Source organism: Ictidomys tridecemlineatus, chromosome Y (assembly GCF_052094955.1).
Source record: "Ictidomys tridecemlineatus isolate mIctTri1 chromosome Y, mIctTri1.hap1, whole genome shotgun sequence".
Lineage (NCBI taxonomy): Eukaryota > Metazoa > Chordata > Mammalia > Rodentia > Sciuridae > Ictidomys > Ictidomys tridecemlineatus.
In genome coordinates, this window is record NC_135494.1 from 1,719,276 (window position 1) to 1,742,695 (window position 23,420).

General features: G+C 44.3%; 2 protein-coding genes across 5 annotated transcripts in view; both read right to left on the reverse strand.

The window, feature by feature from the left end:
* LOC101959556 (uncharacterized) overlaps nt 1-23,420 on the reverse strand; it is a 104,259-nt gene that overhangs the window by 55,455 nt on the left and 25,384 nt on the right. The window lies entirely within an intron of this gene.
* Nucleotides 1-23,420, reverse strand: part of LOC144364706 (uncharacterized) — a 54,326-nt gene that overhangs the window by 7,634 nt on the left and 23,272 nt on the right. For both annotated transcript variants that reach the window (XM_021733426.3, XM_078035310.1), the window contains one exon: nt 20,952-21,047. In XM_021733426.3, coding sequence (XP_021589101.2) covers nt 20,952-20,954 — 3 coding nt within the window. In that variant the 5' untranslated portion in view covers nt 20,955-21,047. The remainder of the gene's footprint in view (nt 1-20,951; nt 21,048-23,420) is intronic.

Here is a 23,420-nt window from a genome sequence, read left to right on the forward strand (position 1 = left end):
ACCCTGCCACTCACAAAGAACTATGCATAGGACATAAGACACATGACATTTGAAGCAGAACAGTATCAACAGAGGCTAGTAAAAGCCCAAGAGAAAGCCTTTAGTGGGCTGTTCTTCAAGGCATGGAAAAATTATGGGTGACAGCAGGTGTCTTGGGGACAGAACACAATGAAGGTCCAGGCAAATGAGAATCTACGTGGCAAGTACTTCCTCCCTCTATTCTGCAGACAAATGTGGTTTGTTGTACATTTAACTGTGAAAGACTAAAACCCATTTCAGAAATTTAAAAGAAATATATTTTTATTTACTTACTTATGTGTGACAAATTGAAAAACAAATAAATAAACAAAAACACAGTGTGGATCAAATCCAGGGGAGCAGAAGCACACAGTCACACTCCTGACACATTTGATGTTTTGAGACAGGGTGTTGTATGTTGCTCAGGGCCTCCTAAGTTGCAGAGACTAGCTTATAAACTTACGACCCTCCTGCCCCAGCCTCCCCAGCAGCTAGGATTATAGGCACTCACCACTATGTCCAGGAAAAATTTACTTTTATAGAAAAATAAGCTAAACAATTTTCTAAAAATGATAAGCAGAAAAGAAAAAAGATCAAAATAGACACCAACATGACACAACTCAGAGTCTGGGACCCTCAGAGTACTACCACAACACAGACCAGAACAGAGCCCAGAAAGAGACTCCCACAAATATAGTCAACGGACATTGCAAGAAGGAAAATCATTTACATCCAACGTGATGATGACTCCAGAGAGAGGGAGTGTTCCACACACAAGCAGAACCATTAGAACAAGAACATCATCAGGTGTGAAAGCCCCAGGAGGTTCTCCACAGCTCCATGAAGCAGTGTTGGAGAACAGTGGAGAGCAGCAAGCAGGGTGTGACCTTCACTCACCCTTCAGAAAGCCCCTCTCTGGTGCAGGACAGGGGTGTGACCTCCCAGTATGAGACCCTAGTCACTGGCTACAAACTGCACACAGCAGATCTTTCCCAAGTTTCTTTAATTTCTATTAAATTTATCACAGAACTAACAATGTTAACATCTTAAAGAAATTTTAAAAAGCTCCTCACTGTTCTAAGTCAGAAAAAATCACTGTGAAAAAGTAGGTGGAATTCCTTAAAAAGAGTTAACTAAACCCAGAGCCTGCATATAGGAATAGTAGCAAATTATTGTTTTCCCACTCAAACACCACCTGAAGTCTAGAGAAGAAAGCTGAGGGAGAATTTCTTTTGGAAATCAGGTTTCAAAAACACCCAGGTTCAGGAGGCTCAGGCAGAAGGATTGCAAGTTCAATGCCAGCCTCAGCAACTCAGGGAGCAACTAAGCAATTGAGCAAAACCCTGTCTCAAAACTGAAAACAAAATTTAAATACAGGGGGCAGGGGATTTGGCTCATTGTTTAAAAACACTTGGCTTCACTCCACTTTATTGTGCCCCAAAATAAGAATACCTAGGTGTACAGAGGAAGTAAGGAAGCCCACACAGGCCAGGAGAAACCCTTTCAGAGAAGATCAAGAGCTGCATTCATTGCAAGCTCAGCACTGGCGTCTCTCCAGGCTGGGTGGGCAGAGCGCAGGAGCAGAGAATCTGAAGCAGCACCAGTCTGTGTTAAAGCAGAGGCCCCAGCACAGCTCCCTGGAGGAGCCAGAGCACTGAGCTCTTGCTGTTGCCACTGCTCTCTCCTTGCTTCTGGTGAAGCAGCAAATGAGGGCAAGGACACCGAGATCTGGCAGCAACAGTTTAGTAGTGGCAGCAGAGCCCAGAGGAACAACTCCCAAAGCCTGAGCCTGAGCACATCAGGGCCTTTACTTTTAAGCATAAGAAACTTTTGAGAACACTGAGGCAGGGGAGTTGGTGCCATCTATTTGATATCCCTTACATGCTTGTCCCTGCCTAGGGACTCAGCTCTTAGAGGCCAGGGCCTTTGGTGGCACTCAACCTAAGGAGGGGCTGCTCTATCCTTGCTACTCTGTGGGCTGCTTCTGCTGCTTGGTTCTCTCCTTACAGGGACCTGTCTGCTGCCAGCCTGCAGGGTGAAAGGTCAGAGAGCAGAGCTGCTGGGTGGCAGCTTGCAAATCCACAGCCTGGCAGCTCCCAAACGGCTGAAGCATCCTTCTGTCCCACCACACTGGCTCTCAGGGGAGTCTAGAAATGGCCTGAACACAAGCCAATTCACCACACACCGCAGACCAAGCAGTTTTGTGGGGAGCCACTCTGAATGACTGAAGCAAGAGATTCTGACCAATCACTACATTTTATGGTGACTTGGGCATTGTCCCAGCTCAGGAAGTCGAAGGCATGTCTTCAGGTGTAAGTGTGTCACCCACAGGGTTTGGCTACAGTCACCTATTCTTCTGTAATCTTACCCCTTTGCCCTGTTTGGGATAGAATATTCCATGGAAACACCCTTTGTGTGTCCCCTTCTCTTGCTGTGCCTTTGGGTGTGGCCTTCCTAGATGTCAGTCAACCTGCTAACACAGACATCAGGAAGCTAGACTCAGCCCCCTGAAACCTGACCCCTTGCCTCATTGGAATGGCTTCTCCTCAATTAAAAGGTTCAGCACTTTCTCTCTCTCTCAGTTGTGCTCTCACTTTCTGCAGACACTTAAGGTCAGAGGAGCCATCACAGGACCCAAAGAAAAAGATATCTGTGTCTCTTGTGTGAATATTTCATGCAGCCCAGTTCACCTGGAGTGACCCTGAGTGTTTTAGTGTGAGGGATGTGACAATTGGTGGCCCATATGGCCACTCCAGAGTGATTTTTATAAATTTAGTGCATTTGGAGTTTCTCTTCAGAAGTTAAGCCTGCTTCAGATTGCAGAGCATTGTGAGCTGAATTGTAGAAAGTAAGTGGATTAGACAGAAGAAAAATCTGTGAGGTTAAACTTTTAAATGTTTGGGAATATTCTGTCTTTATAAAAACTATTTTTATAATTCTAGACTCTAAATAAATGTAAAGTGTTATTAAGATGATTAGTGGGATATGTGAAGTTCAGTCCTCTCCCATGGGAAAAGTGCTTTTGTGCACTTTTTGGGATTGTTTTTGTGAATCTTTATATTTTGAAACATTAAGTAAAGATTTTTTTTGGAGGGTTTATGTACTAGAAGTCTGTGCTGGGACAGTGAGAAAAAAGGAAGAAAATTTTTATGCTGAGAGATTCTCTACCTGTAGAAAAGTGAATTTTATACTTTTATTGTTTTGTGAATACTCAGAAGGTTCTGAACCTCTGCTACACTCTTGTCCTATGGATCAGAAAGACTGTAACTGAGCCTAGCCACTGCTGCCTCTGGTGTCTGTAAGTAGAGCCACTGCCAACAGTGCTTTGAACCCTTAAGCAACCTGGCCTGGATGCAGAATGCCTTAAAATCTGAGAGTAACACTGGTGTCTGAAGGTAAAACTCACTTTTAAAGGACCCATGTGCTCCCAGGGAAAGTACAAAAGACAGGAGGACACTGTGAAGGGATCATACAGGAAAACATCCATGAATTGCAAGAGTGTGAACAGCAGTGCAGGTCTCCAGATGAGGCTTCAAAGGAACAAACCAAATGCAAGGCAACCCGCTGGGAAGCTCAGGGAGCCTCTGCCCTGAACAATGGGCAGCAGGATCCTTGCTGTTTCCATCACCATGGTAACCGCCCAAAGCCCGGCTGGCCAAGTGGACTTCCTGGTCCCGCCCCCGCATTTCCAAGGCTTCCTATTGGTCCTTCCACTGTCACTCAGACAGGACTTCTGGTCCTGCCTTCCAGCCACTAAACTTCCTTCCTGTTTCACACAGATTTGATCCTGAAACTACAGAGCCTGCACTTTTAAGAATCCCCACTGTAAATGCTAAGGAAAGACATCTTTTTCAGGAAAAAATCTAATTCCACAGGTTACTGTGTGGCAGCCCAAGTTTAAGTTATTTTTGAGTTCCACAACCTGACTTTTCTCTATGGTTGTAACTAAATAATGTTCTATTGATAAGAGATATCAAACATATGCCTCTTATATTTTGCTTTTTATTTAGGAGGTTATGGAAATGCATTTGCTTGTTGCAGGAACAAAAGCCGGCAATGTTCCTGTGATAATCAAGAAATCCTTATTCTCATTCCTATGTATTGTCAAAAAGAATAAAATATACATAAGGATCTTATTTCAGCTACATCGTGTGAATCACAGTTAAGAATGCACTCTTAGTTAAAAATAAATTGAAATGGATCCAAAATATCTTAAGAACCACGTGGTTACATAAAGTTAATACAACTACAAGTTATGCTCTTTGAATAACCTATAGTTGTTGATCCATAAAATAATTAACATATGTCAAATTGTTTAATTAATATATATTTATCTAATTGTTTTTCTTCAACAGAAAACACATAACATATATTTCTTATACATGCATTTACCTGATGCTCTGCCTTTTAGTTACAGATATTTGAGATGAATGTATTTTACTATAAATTCACTTTCAAAACATAATCAAGTAATCTCAAATTACTGCAGAAACTTTTAGAATAAACAGATATGACTTTGTCTATAAGAATATCCAAGGGCTTTAACTGTATTTTCATTTAGACATTTCTTATGAAAGTGCAATAATTTGCTTAGACTCTACGGTTTTCAGAAATTGTTCCAAAGTATAACTAGGAAAAACTCGTAAAAGAAAAAGATGCTTCAACAGAGAAAAAGCACACATAGGAGGTCCTAAGAAGAAGAAAGGAATCATCTTTGGGTAAAACAGGTCTTTATATTCTAGATTTTAATGATAAAAGTAGTTGTTTAAACAGAAAGATTTTTACATCGTTATCTAGACAGATGACATAGAAAATTAAAACAATTGAGAAAAACATTTATATGTACTGGATTGACCATAAAAATTTAACTGATTAATTCTAGGATATTTCAGGGTATTTCCCTAATTTTACTCTGTTGATATGAGCTAAAACATTTGCCCATATTTTGACAAGATAAAGACCTATTAAAATGTTAAGTTTATTTTTGTTAAAGGAGGTCTTTATTGCCTAATGATTTTTTACTGTTTCAGGTAAGGATTAATTTTGGTGAATAAATTCACATCCTTGACTAAACACTAAATATATTAAACTGCTGACTTAGATTCCAATTTTGACAATTCTCCTTAGAGGACTAAAATTGACTGACTCAAATACTTTGCTAATTCCTATATATTACTTTTATTGGATAATTGTGAGATTTGGGAGAACTTTTTTTTTTTTTTTTAAGAGAGAGGGAGAGAGAGAGAGAGAGAGGGAGAATTTTAATATTTACTTTTTAGTTCTCGGAGGACACAGCATCTTTGTTGGTATGTGGTGCTGAGGATCGAACCCCGGCCGCACGCATGCCAGGCGAGCGCGCTACCGCTTGAGCCACATCCCCAGCCCCGGGAGAACATTTTGTTAAGATTGATATTCTTCAAATTAAAGTCACACATTGGTTTTGAGCAACAAAAGTTGCAAAATTGGTTGGAAATTCATTGATATAAGTTCTCTGACTAGACCTATTATCCACAAAAAATATGGTAAGATTTATGTTATTCCCTCCACTGGGAAGTAATCTTCATCATATTTTCTAAAAGATAATTAAGAGACACCTATTGAAAGGATAATATTCTTTATTTTTTTTTGAGAGAGAATTTTTTTAATATTTATTTTTTTAGTTTTCGGTGGATACAACATCTTTATTTTTATGTGGTGCTGAGGATTGAACCCAGCGCCCCACACATGCCAGGTGAGCACTACCGCTTGAGCCACATCCCCAGTCCTGAAAGGATAATATTCTAAAATACAGAGATATTTGGAGACCTTCTCTCAAAGAGATTGAGAGTTCTTTTTAAGTTGTTAGGCTGGATCAACTAGTCTATATTGGGAAATTGCAATAATGCATAAAAGATAATTCTTTCCTAGTGTTGAAATACTTGTACTTTACCTATATCCTAAACTGGCAGTGCTATGGCTGACGCCAAGCCTTGACTCAGTTTTATTAAATGAAGACAAAGGAGCTCCAAGGCCAAGCTGTCTGGAACCCCTCAAAGCTCCTCGGGACCCAGGTGGCCGGGAGGGACCCCTGCTGCCGAGGGGGACCCCACCTCAGCAGGGAAGGACGTGGACTTGCTCTCTGTCATAGAGAAGGTGGCCCTGGTAGAACAGAGCTGGCCCTGCAGAGCTGTCCCGCCCCACCACCCCAGCGCCTGTGGTCTTTGTGTCTGCTGAGCAAGGTGGACCACCTAAGGGGTTGGGGTGTCAAGAGATCTGGCGGTGGGGACTGCAGTCGTGTGGCTGAAGCAGTAGGCCATGTTGAGGCCCGGTGGACAACACTCCCACCAAGGGCCTCCGCCAAGAGAATCGCCAGGGCCAGGTCCTGGTGAGGGAGGCACTGCCTTCCTGTCTCCAATGGCAGGGAGCCCCGCGGGCCATGCAGCCTACCCAGTGGAGGCGGGGCCTGGCTGGTTGTGCCTTCCCTGGCCGCCCAGGTCCCTGGGGCTGGAATCAAGGACAAGCTCACCTGTGACTTACACCAGCTCATCAGCCCCTCCAGGGTGCCCTTCCCAGCACCATGGAGCTCCTGCTGCCTAGGGCTGATGACGCCAGCGGGGCTGAGACCCCAAGCCTCCAGGCCTGAGGACAGTCCCCCGCCCCACCCCACCCCCTGCCCGGGACTGTGGAGCTTGGATGTGGGGGTGACGGGTGTGGGGGACGAGTGCGTCTTCTTTGGTAAGGACGGTGCCAAGAATGTAAGAGAAGAGGCAGTGCCTGACTGTCCCCAGGCGCCACCCCTCCCGGCCAGCTCCCTTCCTCCAGTCTCAGGGGCCAGATGGGCCACCCCCAGCTGATGTGCCAACCACTTCGCCAGGCCCAGATGATGCTGAGGGCACAGCTGAGCTGATGGTGAGACAGCAGGCGCCTTGCAGGGGGCTGGGTGGGGGCGGCACTGGCAGGGAGGAGGGGAGGGGAGGAGCCCATCACGCCCACTCCTCCCCCATCCCCTGGGAGCCAGGGACCAGGACTGGGCCACCAGCCCACATCCCAGTCCAGGCAGTGTGGATCACCCGCCAGAACTGAGACCAGGCTCAGGGTGACCCACCAGAACACTCTGGGTGACCCCTGTTAGTTTTCCACTCCTCAGACCCAGGTCGCAGGCCTCAGCTGGGGTGGTTTCCCCAGCATCTCCCTTTCCACTGCATCCAGCCCCAGCCCCTCCTGCCACTCTCTACCCCCAGGACCCACCAGCAGGGAGCTGAGGGCAGCGAATTTGGGTACCACCTAGGGCTCCCCATGCTAACCCCTTCTGCGCCTTCTCTCAGCTCTTCGTCTCTGGAGCTGTGTTCTTTCTTTTCTTTGGGAGTTGGGGACCACCAGATCACAAGGTGGATCTGGCACTTCATCATAGCAGCCTGCCATCTCTATGTTTTCCTCATGAAAGAAAGAAAACTCAGTGTTTTCTCCTTCATCTCAAGCTACCAGTGTGTTCCCTTCCCCTACAGGGGAAGAGAAAGAAAAACTGGAATTATGGAAACTCTCCTTCTCCCATTACTTAAGCTGTGGTCCATTTTTAATATACTTTACAGTGTGGACTGGAAAGTCCACCCATAACTTAATTCTCCTAATGGCCATGGTCAGCTATGCCCACATGTTGATCCTGTGGTAAACAGGCTGACTGGGAATATCTTCTGGAAACAGACAGCATGTAAGAAACCTAAAGCAGCCAATCATGCTGGTCCTTAGAGATTAAGACTATATTCACCTAACTGAACAATTGTCAGAAAGGTTAATAGATTTTTTTTTCTGTTTAGGCAAGTTATTCTTTAAAATATTCACCAATGCATCCTTGCCCTGATCATTCTACAATAGAAACTGGCACCTTTCCTAAGTATTATTTCTGGGTATTCCTAAGTATTATGCAAATGTCTGGTCAGTACAACACAAGAGGTCTAGAAATAGTGGGTACATTTTAGGCTGGTCTCCTAGAATGGACAAGAGCAATTACAGGAGGATGCCTGGCACCTGGAGGTTGATTGGTAATACCCTAACCCTCAGTGAGATGGCACCCAAAAGGATGTTTGGATGTTTGTCTTCTGCCTTCAGAATATTTACACCACTGACTGACTTAATAGACTCCTTAAATAGGAGAATTAAGAGAAAGGATGATGATATCCTGTAGCCTGTATGAATACAACTCACCTTATGGCATGGCTAGTTATTGCCAGCTGGTGTTTCAGAGCTGCACTCTGCTGAAGTTAATGTTGGGGTCTGAAACAGGTGCATGCCAATGAACCAGACCTAGGCCAGCTCCGGTCTCATGATCTTTGAAGTGACTACTTTAAATATTATTCCTTGCTTCTGTGATACAGTCTTTATGGCTCTGTTTCAAACTTACAACATGTGGATTTTCTTAATGTTTGACTTAAATTACTTCCAAGATCTTTCATAGTCAGATAAATGCTAATGCAAAACTTAGAACTGAGTTAAAATGCTCTAAAAAGCCACTGTAATAAATATTGTGACTGAGCCCTCTGCTCCATGGTTTGTGGAAAGGCTGAAGCACCACGCCAAATGAACATGTCCATGCTACCATTGCCAAGTGCAAGGCTTCCCAATAAATCAAGAAAAGATGAAGAGTCTTCTGATGAGTGTTTGGCAGAATAATAATATTAATAACCTGGATCTTCCAAGTTGGTTATGTCCCTGAGATACTACATTTTCTACTAACGCCTTTTGTGTTTCAAGAGTAGATCATGATGACCTCGGACTGAGAATTCAGTGACGGAAAAAATAATTTCCCAATTGTCTGCAAATATTAAGGAAGAGGAAACATGTGGGGAGCCACTCTTATTGACCCCCCACCTTCCAGTCCTGAAGCAAGAGGCTCTGACAGATCACGACATTTCATGGTCACTTGGGCACTGTCCCAGCTCAGGAAGTCAAAGGCATGTCTTCAGATGTAGGTGTCACCCCTGAGGCTGAGTTACACTCACCTGTTCTTCCTTAATCCTACCCCTTTGCCCTGTTTGGGATAGAATGGTCCATGGAAACTCCTCATCTCTTGCTGTGCCTTTGGGTGTGGCCTTCCTAGATGTCAGTCAACCTGCTGACACAGACATCAGGAAGCTAGACTCAGCCCCCTGAAACCTGACCCCTTGCCTCATTGGAATGGTTCTTCCTCAGTGAAAGGGTTCAACAAGTTCAGTCTTGTTCTCTCGTTCTCTCTCTCTCTCTCTCTCTCTCTCTCTCTCTCTCTCTCTCCCCTTAAGGTCAGAGGAGCATCACAGAACCCAAAGAAAAAGGTATCTGTGTGTCTTGTGTGAATATTTCACGCAGCCCAGGTCCCCTGGAGTGACCCTGAGTGTTTTAGGGTGAGGAATGCGACTCATCAAATGCATGAAGCCTTCCCAACAGGAACAGCACCATAGGAGAAAAGGGGAGAACACATTTCCATTCACTTTTCAACAACAAAATATACAAAGAATGCTCAACACCAAACAACACATGAGATTGACCAACCCTGAGAAAGATCAGGCTCCCAAATGCGTAGGTTAAATTTTCTCTTCTCTTTTCTTTTTGTACCAGAATTTGAACACAGAGGTGCTTAACCACTGAGCCACACTCCCAGCCCTTTTTAATTTTATTTATTCATTTTTGTTTTGCGATAGGATCTCTATAATTTATTCAGGGCTCTCTAAGATACTGAGGCTGTCTTTGTACTTCGAGTCCTCCTGCCTCCGCCTTCCTGGCCACTGGAGTTATAGGCCTGTGCCCTCCCTAGGCTAAACTTTCAATTAACTGTCCGAGAGTTTTAATAAGCATGCACCTGAAACAGTCAAAACACATCAGGCAGAGACATACAGAACTGCCCAGGACAACAAATCCACACTGCCATTGGGAGACATCAGCCAAACTCTGTCAGGACAGACATGGGGACAGAGAAGCAGACAGGAGGGCTTCATTGGCCTTCACTCAAAGCTAAAGCACACCGAGTTCTCAGGGTCACAGCAACACCCCCCAGGAAAGGCACATTCTGAGCCCTAAACTACACCCATGAGAGTGTGCAACACCAGTGAAAGCCCATGTATGCTCAAAGAGCATGGGAGTTAAAGAAGAAATCAGATCAGAAGCAGCTGGAAAGCCTCCAGGCAAAGGGAGGTGAAGCACAGGACTCAACAGATCAGGAGAAAGAGGTGAGAGAAAAGGTGACCATTTTAAAGGAAATGAAATGCAAAAGTCCACCATAGGAAATCTGTAGAGAACAGCACAGGGGATGCCTCATTGGTATCTAAGGCATCCAAAGCACCTTTCAGAAAAGAAGAGCTAAAGCAACCATTGAAACTTGCACTTCAGGAGACCAGAGAAAGAAGGGCAAGGTAAACCTAAATCAAGCACAGGAAGGTAACAGAGAGGGTGTTGATGAAACCACAATCAGGAAATCTGCAGTCTGCAAAATCAAGCTCTTCATGAACATCAGCATCACTGATAAACTGACATAAGGCCCAAAATACAGAGGACAGAGACTGGGCTTATGACTCAGTGCAAGAGTGCTTCCCTAGCATGTGATAAACCCAGTCGAATTCTCTGTTAAGATTGGGAGCCATCTTGTCACAAAGGCATGAAAAGCTAATTTCATCTTTGCTATAAATTACTGCAAACTATAAACTGCTTGGAAGGCCTGCCCATGTTTTGAACTCACCCATGCCTGGCTCTCTGACCAGATAGCAGCCCTCTCTGAAACTTTAGTGATGCCTCATCAATCTTGGCCTTCCCTGGCCAAATAACGACGCTCTCTGAGGCTCTAATGACCTTCATAAATTCTGGAGCTTTCTTGCAGCCCAGCTTTATAGCCCAGAAAGTCACCAAAGAGGAGTTTGAGAAATTACAGATGACAGAACTCTGAGGAGCATAACACAAGGCTAGTTTACATTTTTGCTGGCCTCCACATCAGAATTTATAAAGGTCATTACAGCCTCAGAGAGGGTCATTTTCTGGCCAGGGAAGGCCAAGATTTATGAGGTGTCACAAAAATTTCAGAGAGGGCTGCTATCTGCCCAGAGAGCCAGGCATGGGTGAGTTCAAGGCACGGGCAGGCATTCCAAGCAAGATCAGAATTTGCAGTAATTTATAGTAAACCTGAAATTAGCTTCTCATGTCTTTGTGGCGTGATGGCTCCAAATTTTAAAGAGGGAATCAGACTGGGTTTATCAACAATCTCCTACAACTTACACACAAGGATAAATACACAAAACAGGCTCAATAACTAATTACTGCTCCCCCCACCTTCCAGACACACACAAAAGGCTCTGACATGTCAAACAGGCTTCCAGGAGACACTTAAACCTGCCACCAACTTTCTACTGTTTTTTCCAGAACACAGAAGGTGAGTTAAAACCTCCTAATTCTTTCTGAGCTCTATGTTACCAAATTATCAAAATTAAATAGATAAAGAAAAGTATTATATAGAAAAGCATGAATGACTCTCATGATTATGAATGCAAGATTCCTCAAACATTACTTTATTGAGTCCAAAAATAAATTTAAAAAATTATATACCACAGCCAAGAGGGAATTATTACAGCTATGCAAGGCTGATTTAAAATTGGAAAACCAATTAACATTATCCATCACAACAAAAAGCTAAATAATAAATATTGATTATATGAAAAGTTAAAGAAAAAAATCAAGAATAATGAAAAAACACTCAAGCTCAGAAAAACACCATGTCTTTATAGAGAGACAGCATGATCTTTTACTCTACGTGGAATTCCCCAAAGAATCATAAAAAGCAATGCCGTGACATCAGTGTTGTCATGTTAATAAACAGGGCAATTATTATCCTGTTGACAGCAGCAAGCTGAGCATGGAGGCCATGCCTCTGATCCCTGGCACTCAGGGGTCAAGGCAGAGGATTCCAGCTTAGAGGCCAGCCTGGGCAATTTAGCAAGACTCTGTCTCCAAACAAAACAATTAAAAGGATTGGGAATGTAGCTCAATGGTAGAGCAGCCCTGAGTCCCACACCCAGCAACAAAATCATAAAGAAAAACAAATACACAGCACTTATACAGCATCAATGAAAGAGAAATACTCATACATGAATCTGATAAAAATCTGTATGATAAAAACTGCTAACTTACAATGAGACGATCAAAGACAAGAAAAACACATGGAGATATTTTATGTTTACACATGGGAAACCTCAGTGCTATCATCAATTCTTACCAACTTCAGTTATGGATTCAATATAATCCTAATCAAAATTCTTTTAAGTTATTTCTTCAGTAATAAAAGATCCAGAACACAGTAATGAACACTCAGTTAAAAGGATGAAGACTACCTGAAGTGAAGAACTACTAAAAATCTACAATAATCAAGACACAGTGGTATTTGGCACAGTATAAATCCATTCCATTGATCTTTGTCAAAGGAGCAAAGGAAAATCAATGGAAAATATACTCTCTAGGAAAATACTGCCAAAACACTTGGACATTAATGTACAAAGAAAGGAAGCATTCTCACTTCACAAATGTCACAGAATTGGCTCCCAGTGGAGTCTGAATGTTAAAGTAGGACACAGTGCTGGGGCTGCGGCTCTAGCACAGCACCTGCCTGGCACTTAGCAGGCCCTGGGATCACTTGTCAGCACCAAAAAAATTGCCTATACATCATAGTACCAAATGCAAACTTCAGAACTTCACTAAAATGACACAGAAGTACTTACAGAGAAATCTGGGCTGGCATGACAGCTTCATATGTAACATCAAAAACATGATCTGTGAGTGAAAAACTTGTAAATAGAACTTGATCAAAATGACATTTGTGTTTTTTAAAAGATACACTTGAGAAAATGAGAAGACATTCTGGAGAACTGGACAAAATATTTTCATGACACATCATGACACTGGATTGGCATTCAACATGCAGGAAGAACACTCAGTAAGAAAGAAAGCAATGTGGAAGTGAACAAAAGATCTGGAAAGACTCATCCAAGAAACAGAGACAGTTAACACATGTGTGAGAAGATGTTCATCAGGACATAATTAAGAAACTTCCAATTAAACAGTTAGGTGCCACCAGATACCCACTGGAGTGGTCAAATGCCAAACAATGACAGCCCCAAAAGACAGTGAAAACATGAATCAGCAAGAACCCTTCCTTTTCTCATGTGAATGGAGAGAAGAACACTCTCTCTGGAAGACAGTCACGCTCTTACAAAATAAACATGGTGCACTCTACCATTAATTCACCACACTCCCAGGTGTCTATGCAAATGAGGTGAAAATTATGCACAGAAAACTTCTCAGCAGTAACTACAGCAGCCATATACTTAACTGCCCAAAGCTAGAAGCAAGGAAGATGCACCTTTCAATGCTGAATGGACAAGCTGCAGTTTAACCAACCAAAGAACATCACCCAGAAAGTGAGCTCTGCAGCCTGCAAAGACACAGCACCCTTAAAGGCAGACTGGAAAGTGAGAGAAGCCAGTCTGAAAGGCCAAGTGCAGTAAGATTCCAAGTCAAGAACATCCCAGAAGACTAAACATTACAGATGCACTAGTAGAACTGATGGGTGCCAGGGACTTAGGGAGCAGAGAGGCAGGAAGGGCTGGGGAGGAGGGATGAACAGGTGGAAGACAGGATTCCCAGAGCAGTGAAACTCTTCTGCATGACATTATTATGTACAGTAGGTGACACACATAATCACACCAGACAGAAGAGGAATCCTAAGATAAAGGATGGATTTCAGCTGATGATAAGGTGTTGTGAGAAACTGATGTGACTCCATTTTTAAAAAGAAATAAATAACAGCAGATTCTACCTCAAGGCCTGTCCTAGGGAAGGGGGATGAACCACAGAGCACTCCCTAGCAAACCTCCAATCAGCATGAGACAGGGAAAATACCTGGGATGCCAGATGACCCCCAGTAGTTTATTGTGGTGGTTGATAACATGTCTGGAAACCATGTAGTTTAGCACGTACACCCCTCGTGGCCTAAACCAATCAGTTAAAATGAATCCTCCTCTTGCACTATCCAATCACCCCTACCCAACTTGTTCCCACCAGTGAATGTGCTAATCAATGTTAAGAGTTGTTGTTTGACTTTCCCGCAGTATGGGATGATTTATTGTGATGTTGTGACGCATAGAGTATCCCCCATAAACCTATAATATCTCACTGGACAAAGGACGGGGACTCACTCCCTGGGACTGCTAAGTCAGAAACAGTTGTGAGTCCAGGCTCGAGCTTGCAATAAAGACTCTTGTGTGGGGGCTGGGGATGTGGCTCAAGCGGTAGCGCGCTCGCCTGGCATGCGTGCGGCCCGGGTTCGATCCCCAGCACCACATACCAACAAAGATGTTGTGTCCGCCGAGAACTAAAAAAAAAAAAAAACTAAAAAAAAATAAATATTAAAAATTCTCTCTCTCTCTCTCTCTCTCTCATCTCTCACTCTCTCTTTAAAAAAAAAAAAAAAAGACTCTTGTGTGATTGCATCAGATTAAGCTCCTGGAGGTCTATTGGGATTCCATGAATCTGGCATAACAGTTGCTTCATCCACTCTCTTAATAAAATGTAGGACACTGGTTCAGTAACTAACAAGCATCCAAAATCAATGCAAGATGTTGAAAACAGTGTTGAGAAAGGGTTTTTGATACTATATGTAATGGCTCATTTGAATTGTCAACCCCATTGGATTAAGAGATACCTGTGATTAACAGGCCTCTGGGTGTGTCCATGAGGGTGTGCCTACAAATGATTGACATGTGGAACAGCAAATCAACCTGGAGAACCTCCTTAAGCTAGGCAGCACCATCCAATAGGTCAGTGTCTTGGGTGGAACAAAAGTTGGAAGAAGAAGGAAGCAGCAGCAGAGCAAGCTCCTTTCTTCTCAGTGGGTTCTTGATGGCTGCTGCAGTGGCCTGAGGATATCAGACTCTGCCTTCTCCACTCTCCCAAAGTGGACTCTGCCAGTGATTCTCCAGGGAGTTTCCAGAACCTTTCGTCTGGACTAGGGCAGCACCACTGATCCCTCTTGTTCTGAGGCTTCAGCCTCTTGGACTCTGCAGCTACTACTTCTCAAGCTCTCCACCCTGCAGATGGCCACTGTGGACATCCAGCTTCAGGTCAAGTAGGCCAATCTATAAGTCCTCTTTTATAATCAAACTCCGTGTTGGTGCTGTTCCTCTAGAGAACACTCACTAATAAATGATGTAAGCCTGAAATTGCTCTGAAAAACAAAGTTTATCTAATAAAGAAGTGGATAAACTACCAAGCTATGAAGTTTTACAAATATATACGTAAGAAACTGTATTTTTTACTAAATACCAAGGAAACTGATTTTCAATACTATTTCCATTTGGAAAGAAATTGGATGATAAGTCTTCAAAAATCATTCCAACTGCTGGTGTGGTGGTGTGCACCTGTAATTTCAGCCACTAGGGAGGTCAAGGCAAGGAAATGGCAAGTTGGAGGCCAGTCTCAGCAACTTAGCAAGATACTCAGAAATTTAGTGAGACTGGTCTTTTTTTTTTTTTTTAAAGAGAGAGTGAGAGAGGGGGGGAGAGAGAGAGAAAGAGAGAGAGAGAGAGAGAGAGAATTTTCAATATTTATTAATTTTTTAGTTCTCGTCGGACACAACATTTTTGTTGGTATGTGGTGCTGAGGATGGAACCCGGGCCAGGCGAGCGCGCTACCGCTTGAGCCACATCCCCAGCCCCAGAGACTGGTCTTCATCAAAAATTAAAAGGGGGTCTGGGATTGTAGCTGAGTGGCAGAGCACTTGCTAGCATGTTTGAGGTACTGGATATGATCCTCAACACCACAGAAAAATAAACAAAATAAGTGTATTCTGTCCATCTACAACTATACAAAATATTTTTAAAAAAGGAAATAATAAATAAATAAGAAGAAGAGCTGAGAATGTGCTCAGTGGTCAAGTGCGTGTAGGTTTATTCCCCAGTAAAACACCTGCCCACCTCCAAAATGCTGCTCACACATTGAAATTCATTTTTGGAGGACAACATACACATGAGCAAGTCCCTGGCTTCAATCCCAGCACTCAATACATAAGCAAATAAGTAAACAACAGTCTACAATACTAATTGTGTTGGGCTGGAGAGTAGATCGGTAGTAAACAACTTGGTAGCCCTCGGTTAAATCCACGGCAGTCCACACACACACACACACACACACACACACACACACACATACACACACATTAAAAAAAATCACAAAGAAAAAACTGAAAATTTATGTAATGAGTGACAAAAAAGATTATAATACAAAAGATACACAATGACAGGCAACAAAAATAATGGAAAGACAACACACTTTCTTACAAAGGAGACTGAACTTTCCCATGATCTACACTTTTTCAAAAAAGAAAAAAACATTTCAGTAAATTATGTGAAATTCAAGGCATGGATTATTGTATTTTTGGGGTGAACTTAAGAAACCAGCTTCTAGGAGGTGGCACATAGGAGGGAACAGGAATCAGGTGACATGGTGGGAGTGCTCATTTACTATTTGACTGATAAATTATTCAGTGATTAAATGAGCACAGTTGGGTATTTCAGGTATTGCCAAAATTGTCCTTAAAATTTCCAATGAAGATGGGTGTGATGGTGCACATCTATATCCCCAGCTGTTCAGGGGTCAAAGGCCCGGGGCAATGTAGCAAGACCCTGACTCAAAAGAAAGAATCTAAATGTGACCAGGGATGTGGCTCAGTGGATAAGCACCTGTGGATTCCATTCCTGATACCAAAAAAGCACACAGTTAACATGAACCTGCAAAGTCCAGACAACAACAGCAAAAACAAACTGTCATCCCCTGCCAAATTCATGACCGTGTAAAGAAGAGAAACTAGTTTTTATGAAATTGCATTCATAAATTTATCCACAACTATTTTTGTAAAATTGATTCATTTTCTACAGCAAAATGGAAGACAGAGTTTCTCCGTATGTTAAGTGGAATTCTGGAATCTAGGACATGGATTTCAATTGGAAATCACTGAAAAGACAAGATTGACTCTCAAATTTTCTATACATATTCAGGGGTGGCAAAAGGTAAATTAAGTGGGTTTTTTGTTTGTTTGTTTGTTTGATACCAGAGATTAAACTCAGAGGAACTTTACAACATCACCAGCCATTTTTATATTTTATTCGAGACGCAGTCTCACCAGGTTGCATAAGGCCTGCTAAGTTGCTAAGGCTGTATTCAAATTTGCAATCCTCCTGTCTCAGACTCTGGAACAGCAAGGACCACAGGTGAGCACCACTGTACCTGGCTGTAAATTAGAATATTTAATAATGGAAGTGTAACTAGACATTAAAATCCACTTCTGTCTTGCCTCCTTAATAATAGTCCATCCCATTTGGCTCTAAATAAATAATCCTGGGCCTCAGATAAGTGAGCTCATCATTTCAAAGTGATACACAGAAAGCTTTGGTGCTGAGGGAGCACACATGTGTCAGGCTCAAGGGGCAGGGAAGGCCCCTGACAGCTGGGACATGCCCCCTCCTGGTCTTGCTCACTGAAAGCCCCCAGGATCACCCTCCAAGACACCTGGACCATGACTCCAGTCTACGAGGCTTTTCAGGTTTGCACAGCTCTGCACTGGGGTGGGTGGTCCTTATGCTCTGGGAGAGGTTTCGCTCCTTTACACTGTGAGACTAAAAGGGCTAGAATCACTGGTGACCTGGCCCCTCAGCACCAGCATCCACAGGCTGACTGGCCACCTCTCTCCAAGGAATGGGAACAGAGCTTGGGGAAAACAAAGTCCCAAGGAAATATCTGTCTAGATGAGGCCTGTTCCAGGAGATTCCTCAGCCCAGAGCCCCCAGCAGCTTCCCTGAGAGGCTGCACCCCACACCTCAGGCTGTCCTCTAGGAGGAGCTGACCCAGGGCCTGAAGTTCTGTTCACCCTGCAGGGACCAGGGCAGCTGTGGGCACCTTGTGGCAGCTCCAGGAGAGGACAGTGGCTGAGGACATGGGACCCTGTGAGGCGTTCAAAGGGAAACTCTGCCCATGAAATCAGACATGGTGTCTACACCTAAGGAAGATGCCGTTTAATAGCCAGTCATCTTCATTTCTGTATCAGACCACAATTCTCAAAACTTCTCAGAACGTATCACTACCCTTACCAGACATCTAGTCCCCACCATCTACCAAAGAAAGAATGTAATAAAGACAGAAGTTATCTCATTAGATCAGAAGCCAGCTTGTCACAAGTTATGAAGAATTCATTTCTGTTTTCTGTAAAAATATCAGGATGTCTGTATGGCCTGGCCATTAGCTGATGTTGTAAAGCTGATTGGAATGCCTGCCCATGCCCTGAACTCACCCAGGTCTGGTTTTCCCTGACCAGATAACAACCCTTTCGTAAACCTTAGTGACTAAACCTTAGTGACGCCTCATAAATTCTGGCCTTCCCTGGCCAGATAACGACCCTCTCTGAGTCTCTAAGAACTCCATAAATTCTGATGTCGGGGCCAGCAAAAATGTAAACTTGTGTTATGCTCCTCAGAGTGTTGTTATCTGTAACCCCCCTTTGTGTAACTTTTTGGGCTATAAAACTTGGCCACAAAGAAGCCTTGGGGCTGTCCTTGGCTCCCACAATTTTGAGGGGCAAGGCAGCCCGGCTGGTCGAAATAATAAGCTTGCTTTAATTTGATTTTCATTGGAGTCAGTGGTGTTTTCTTGCGTCATTGGTCTAACACTACTAATGCAATTGGTTCCACAACTTTCTTTTATAAAAGTTCATGTAGGCCAGGCACAGTGTCACACAACTGTAATCCCAGCATCTTGAGAGGCTAAGGTAGGAGGATTGCTAAATTCAAAGCCAGCCTCTGCTGAGAGCCATTAGCCAAGTAGGTATGACACATGGCAATTTCCTTGTCAGCCTACCCCATGTTGCTTAGAGGAAGGACTCTCCATGGTGGAAATGGGCTTGCCTTGTCATTTGGAGTTCCACTTTGCAAGCTGAAAAATGATTTTTGTCAACATTTGCATAGAATCTGAACATTTATATGCTGCCTGTTATTAAAAAATTTCATCACTAGATTATGAATTTTGCAAATTTTAGGTTTAGGTTTATACTGTGGCCACGAAATGCTACAGTCTGGCTGGGCACAAAATCATGAGCCACTCACACCTTGTAGATTCAAAGAGCAACTCTTTATTCTTGTACTGTCACCGGCAATCTACACACACTTTCTGGGGAAAATCCACACCCCCACTGGGCTCTGTATCCCAAAATACTCTCTCAATCCCAGGAGAACTCAACAGGAACTCAAGGAGTGGGGTGCCTGAGGCAGCAGGATATGCCCTATTCCCAGCAGGGTACACCCTAAACCTGGATCCGCTCTGGTCCTTGAGCAAGGTCACCTTTCATTCAAAGTCACTGCAAATGACCAAGGCAAGCCCATTTCCACAATGGAGAGTCCTTCCTCTAAGCAACATGGGGTAGGCTGACAAGGAAATTGCCATGCGTCATACCTACTTGGCTAATGGTTCTCAGCAAGCCTCAGCAACTTAGTGAGGCCATAAGGAACTTTGTGAGATCATGTCTGAAAATAAAATATAAAAAGGGATGGGGATGTGGCTCAGTGATTAAGTGCCCCTGGGTTCAATATCTGTCCTCCAGGGTGGGACATATACACCATTTACAGTACTTGAATCCATGTTCCTGAGTATGGTCATTAATATTTGGGTTAAAATGCACTATTTTCCATAGCTGGGGTTGTCAAAGACTTTAATCCCAACAGCTTGGGAAGCTGAGGCAGGAGGATGATGACTTTCAGGCCAGGCTGGGCAACATAGCCGGACCCTGTCTGAAAATCAAATTTAAAGGGCTGGGGATGAAGGAGAGCAGAATAAATCGGACACTATTACCCTATGTGCATATATGACTACAGGACTGGGGTGAATCGACATCAAGTGCAATCCGAAAAAGGAGCAGTTATACTCTATTTATGGCTGCTGTGTCCAAAGGCATTCTACTGCCATGAATAACTAAAAGAAGAAATAAATAAATAAATTTAAAAAAATAATTTATGTCAAAAAGGGAGGGGGGCTGGGTACATAGCCCAGGATTCAATATCCCTAGGTTCTATAAACAAATGCCTTATTCCCTTTAAAGTAATTATTTTGACCAAACACAGGAAAGTGTTAAGTGATTACTGTTTCCCTCAAGTGTAATATTCACAAATAGAAAACAAAGGCTTTCAAAAGTGTTCTTCTTGCCAGGGACAGTGGCACAGGCCTGTCATCCCAGGGACTTGGGAAGCTGAAGCAGGAGGATCACAAGTTGGAGACCAGCTTCCAAAACAAGTGGAAGCCCATCTCAAAATTCAGTATAAGAGAGGCTGGGGATGAGGCTGATAAAGCTCCCCGAGTTTGGGTCCCCAATTAAAAGCATAGAACTATTCTGTCCAATATTTCACTAGATGAAAAGTGACAATTAGCGGACGGTGTGCATTTGGACCGAGTGGGAAGAACGGATGTCTGGCCGAGCTGTGAGGTGGAGGGAAGGTGGTTTTAGAGGCAGGAGGCGCCTGCAATTTGGGGGACCTACAGCAGCCTCCGGAGGAGCTCCCCTGGGAGGAGGAAGGTGCATTTGTGGCCCTGCTTCCTCCACGTCGGGAAGAGTGGGTCGGGCCACCAGTAGGGAGCTAAGGGGACGCCAGGGACCTGAGCCGCCCTTCCAAACCCAGGGAACCAGGGGACAGGGCCCAGGGCCACCCTCGAGCGGGACAGCAGGCAGAGGGGACTTGGCCGCACGCTCTGCAGCTGACCTCAAAAACACAAAACACAGCTGACCCCAAGATACCAGGGGACAGGGCCCAGGGCCACTCGCCAGCGGGGACTCCTAGGCGCTCTGCTGCTCACCCGCGCACAGGGCCCCAAGGCAGGTGCTGACCGCCTACATTCAGCCCTGGTTGCAGACTCACCATTTTTGTCTTTTGTGGTGACCCGGCGTCCTCTGGTAGAACCTCTGGGCATCCGAAGTCCCCAGGGAAACAGGCTGCACAAAGTCACCTGGGTGCCTGGAGCAGAGAATTCGCAGCAGAAGAATTAGGAGCTGCATGGGTGAGGAAGAAAAGCCCGCCCTCCCCCTCCTTCTGCGCACTGATTGGACAGTTCCCTGATGGATGGCCTCTAGGCCCCCCCTCTGCATCATGACTGACAGCCAAGATGACCCAATCACTGGCTGAAGTTGGCTAATTGATAGATTCTTGGCCCCAGCCCTTTCAGGTGGAGCTTTTCGGCTGTGCTGGGAACTAATCCAGAGGGGACACCTGGCGCTGAGCTGGGCTTCAGCCATAGAGTGCTTCCTGAGCTTGGCAAGGCCCTGGGTTTAACCTCAGCACACACACTAAGAAACCACAGCTCTGTTAATCCAAGAGGCAGAGAAAAGACCAGGGACTCTAAATTTAAATTAAACAAACAAACAAACAAAAAACAAAACAAAAAACTAAAACAAGCTTGTAATTCGACTCCTGGAAATAGAAGACAGAACCCCACTCCACAGCTTTATAGCACAGAAAATTGCAAAGGCGGGGGTTGGGTGGGGTGGGAGTGGGAATGGTGGTCGTCCCGAGACCTTACAGATAACAGAATTTTTAAAAGCATAACACAAGGCAAGTAGCGGGTTAACAGTCCAACACTAAGGGAGTAAATTTAGATCCCAAATCAGAATATATGAGGCACCATTAGCATTACAGAGAGGGTTGTTATCTGGCCAGGGACAGGCAGAATTTATGAGGCCCCATTAAGGTTCCCAGGGAAAGCCAGGCATGGGGGAGTTCAAGTCACGGTCAGGCATTCCAAGCAAGTTCAAAACATCAAAGGCCAGGCCAAATACAAATCCTAATACTTTACAGAAAACAGAAATGAATCTTTTATAACTTGTGACAAGGTGGCTCCTGATCTCAAGATGAAATTAGGCTGGGTTTTATCAAGCTATTCGGGGAGGCTGAGGCAGAAGGAGCGAGGGTCTGGTCAGAATCTGCAATCAGTGAGACCCTCTCTTAAAATAAAATGAAAAGGGTGGGGATGTAGCTCAGAGGTCCAGGTCAAGCCCCACTGGGTTTATTTCCCGGTACCTCAGAAAAAAAAAAAAAGTGTGATATTTTACATATATAAAGCTGATGCGACTGATATGCTCAAGTACAGGGTCCCTCCCAAAATCACCAGAGACTGAGATTGATGTATGCAGCAAAGAGGTGTGTATGGCCAGCTAGCTGGGTCCTCTGCATACACAGCAACTGGTGACACTGAGCGGCCCTGAGTACAGGGTTTGCGGAATTTCATACACACTTTGGGGAAGGCAGGGACTCCACATACACCATAGCATCTCTTAGCAAATTATCACACACCACGGGAAAATCAAACAACTCTTAACATTGACTAATACACTCACTGGCGGAAACAAGTTTGGTAGGAGTGATTAGTTAGTACAAGAGGGGGATTCCTTTGAACCGATTGGTTTAAGTCACGAGGGGTGTACATACTGAACTACATGGTTTCCCAACATGTTATCAATCACCATAAAATACTGGGGGGTCATCTGGCATCCCAGGTATTTCCCTGTCTCATGCTGATTGGTGGTTGCTAGGGGGTTGCTATGGCCCCTCACCTAGCCTCACTGAGTCAGGGACACCTGGCTGCTCAGATCTCTCCTGTTATTTGCAGACAAAATCTCAGCAGGGTGGCTATGAGCCTAGGAGTGCTCCGTGGGTTTTTCCAAGGATAACAGCCACTCCCCCTTCCTTGGGCGGGCTTTGCTCTGAGGTAGGGGCTGGTTTCTCAAAAATGGAGTCACATCAGTTTCTCAAGACCTCAGGAAAATGAGAAAGACACTGTCTCCAAATATTCGATATCTAAAAATGAAAACAAATTTTGCTGAGCGCCATTAGCCAAGTAGGTATGACACATGGCAATTTCCTTGTCAGCCTACCCCATGTTGCTTAGAGGAAGGACTCTCCATGGTGGAAATGGGCTTGCCTTGGTCATTTATGGTGAAAGGTGACCTTGCTCAAGGACCAGGGCGGATCCAGGTTTAAGGTGTACCCTGCTGGGAATAGGGCGAATCCTGCTGCCTCAGGTGCACCCTCTCCTTGAGTTCCCGTTGAGTTCTCGCGGGATTGAGAGAGTATTTTGGGATACAGAGCCCGGTGGAGGCCGGTGGATTTCCCCAGAACGTGTGTGTAGATTGTCGGTGAGAGTTCGAGAATAAAGAGTTGCTCTTTGAATCTACAAGGTGTGAGTGGCTCCTGATTTTGTGCCCAGCCAGACTGCGGCATTTGAAGCATTTGGGTCATTCTGAAGCTTTGGGGTAAGTGAAATTGCTCGCCCCTGAGGGAAGGCTAGAGAATGGGTGACCATTTCAAAAAACAATGTGTTCTTGTTTTGATTTA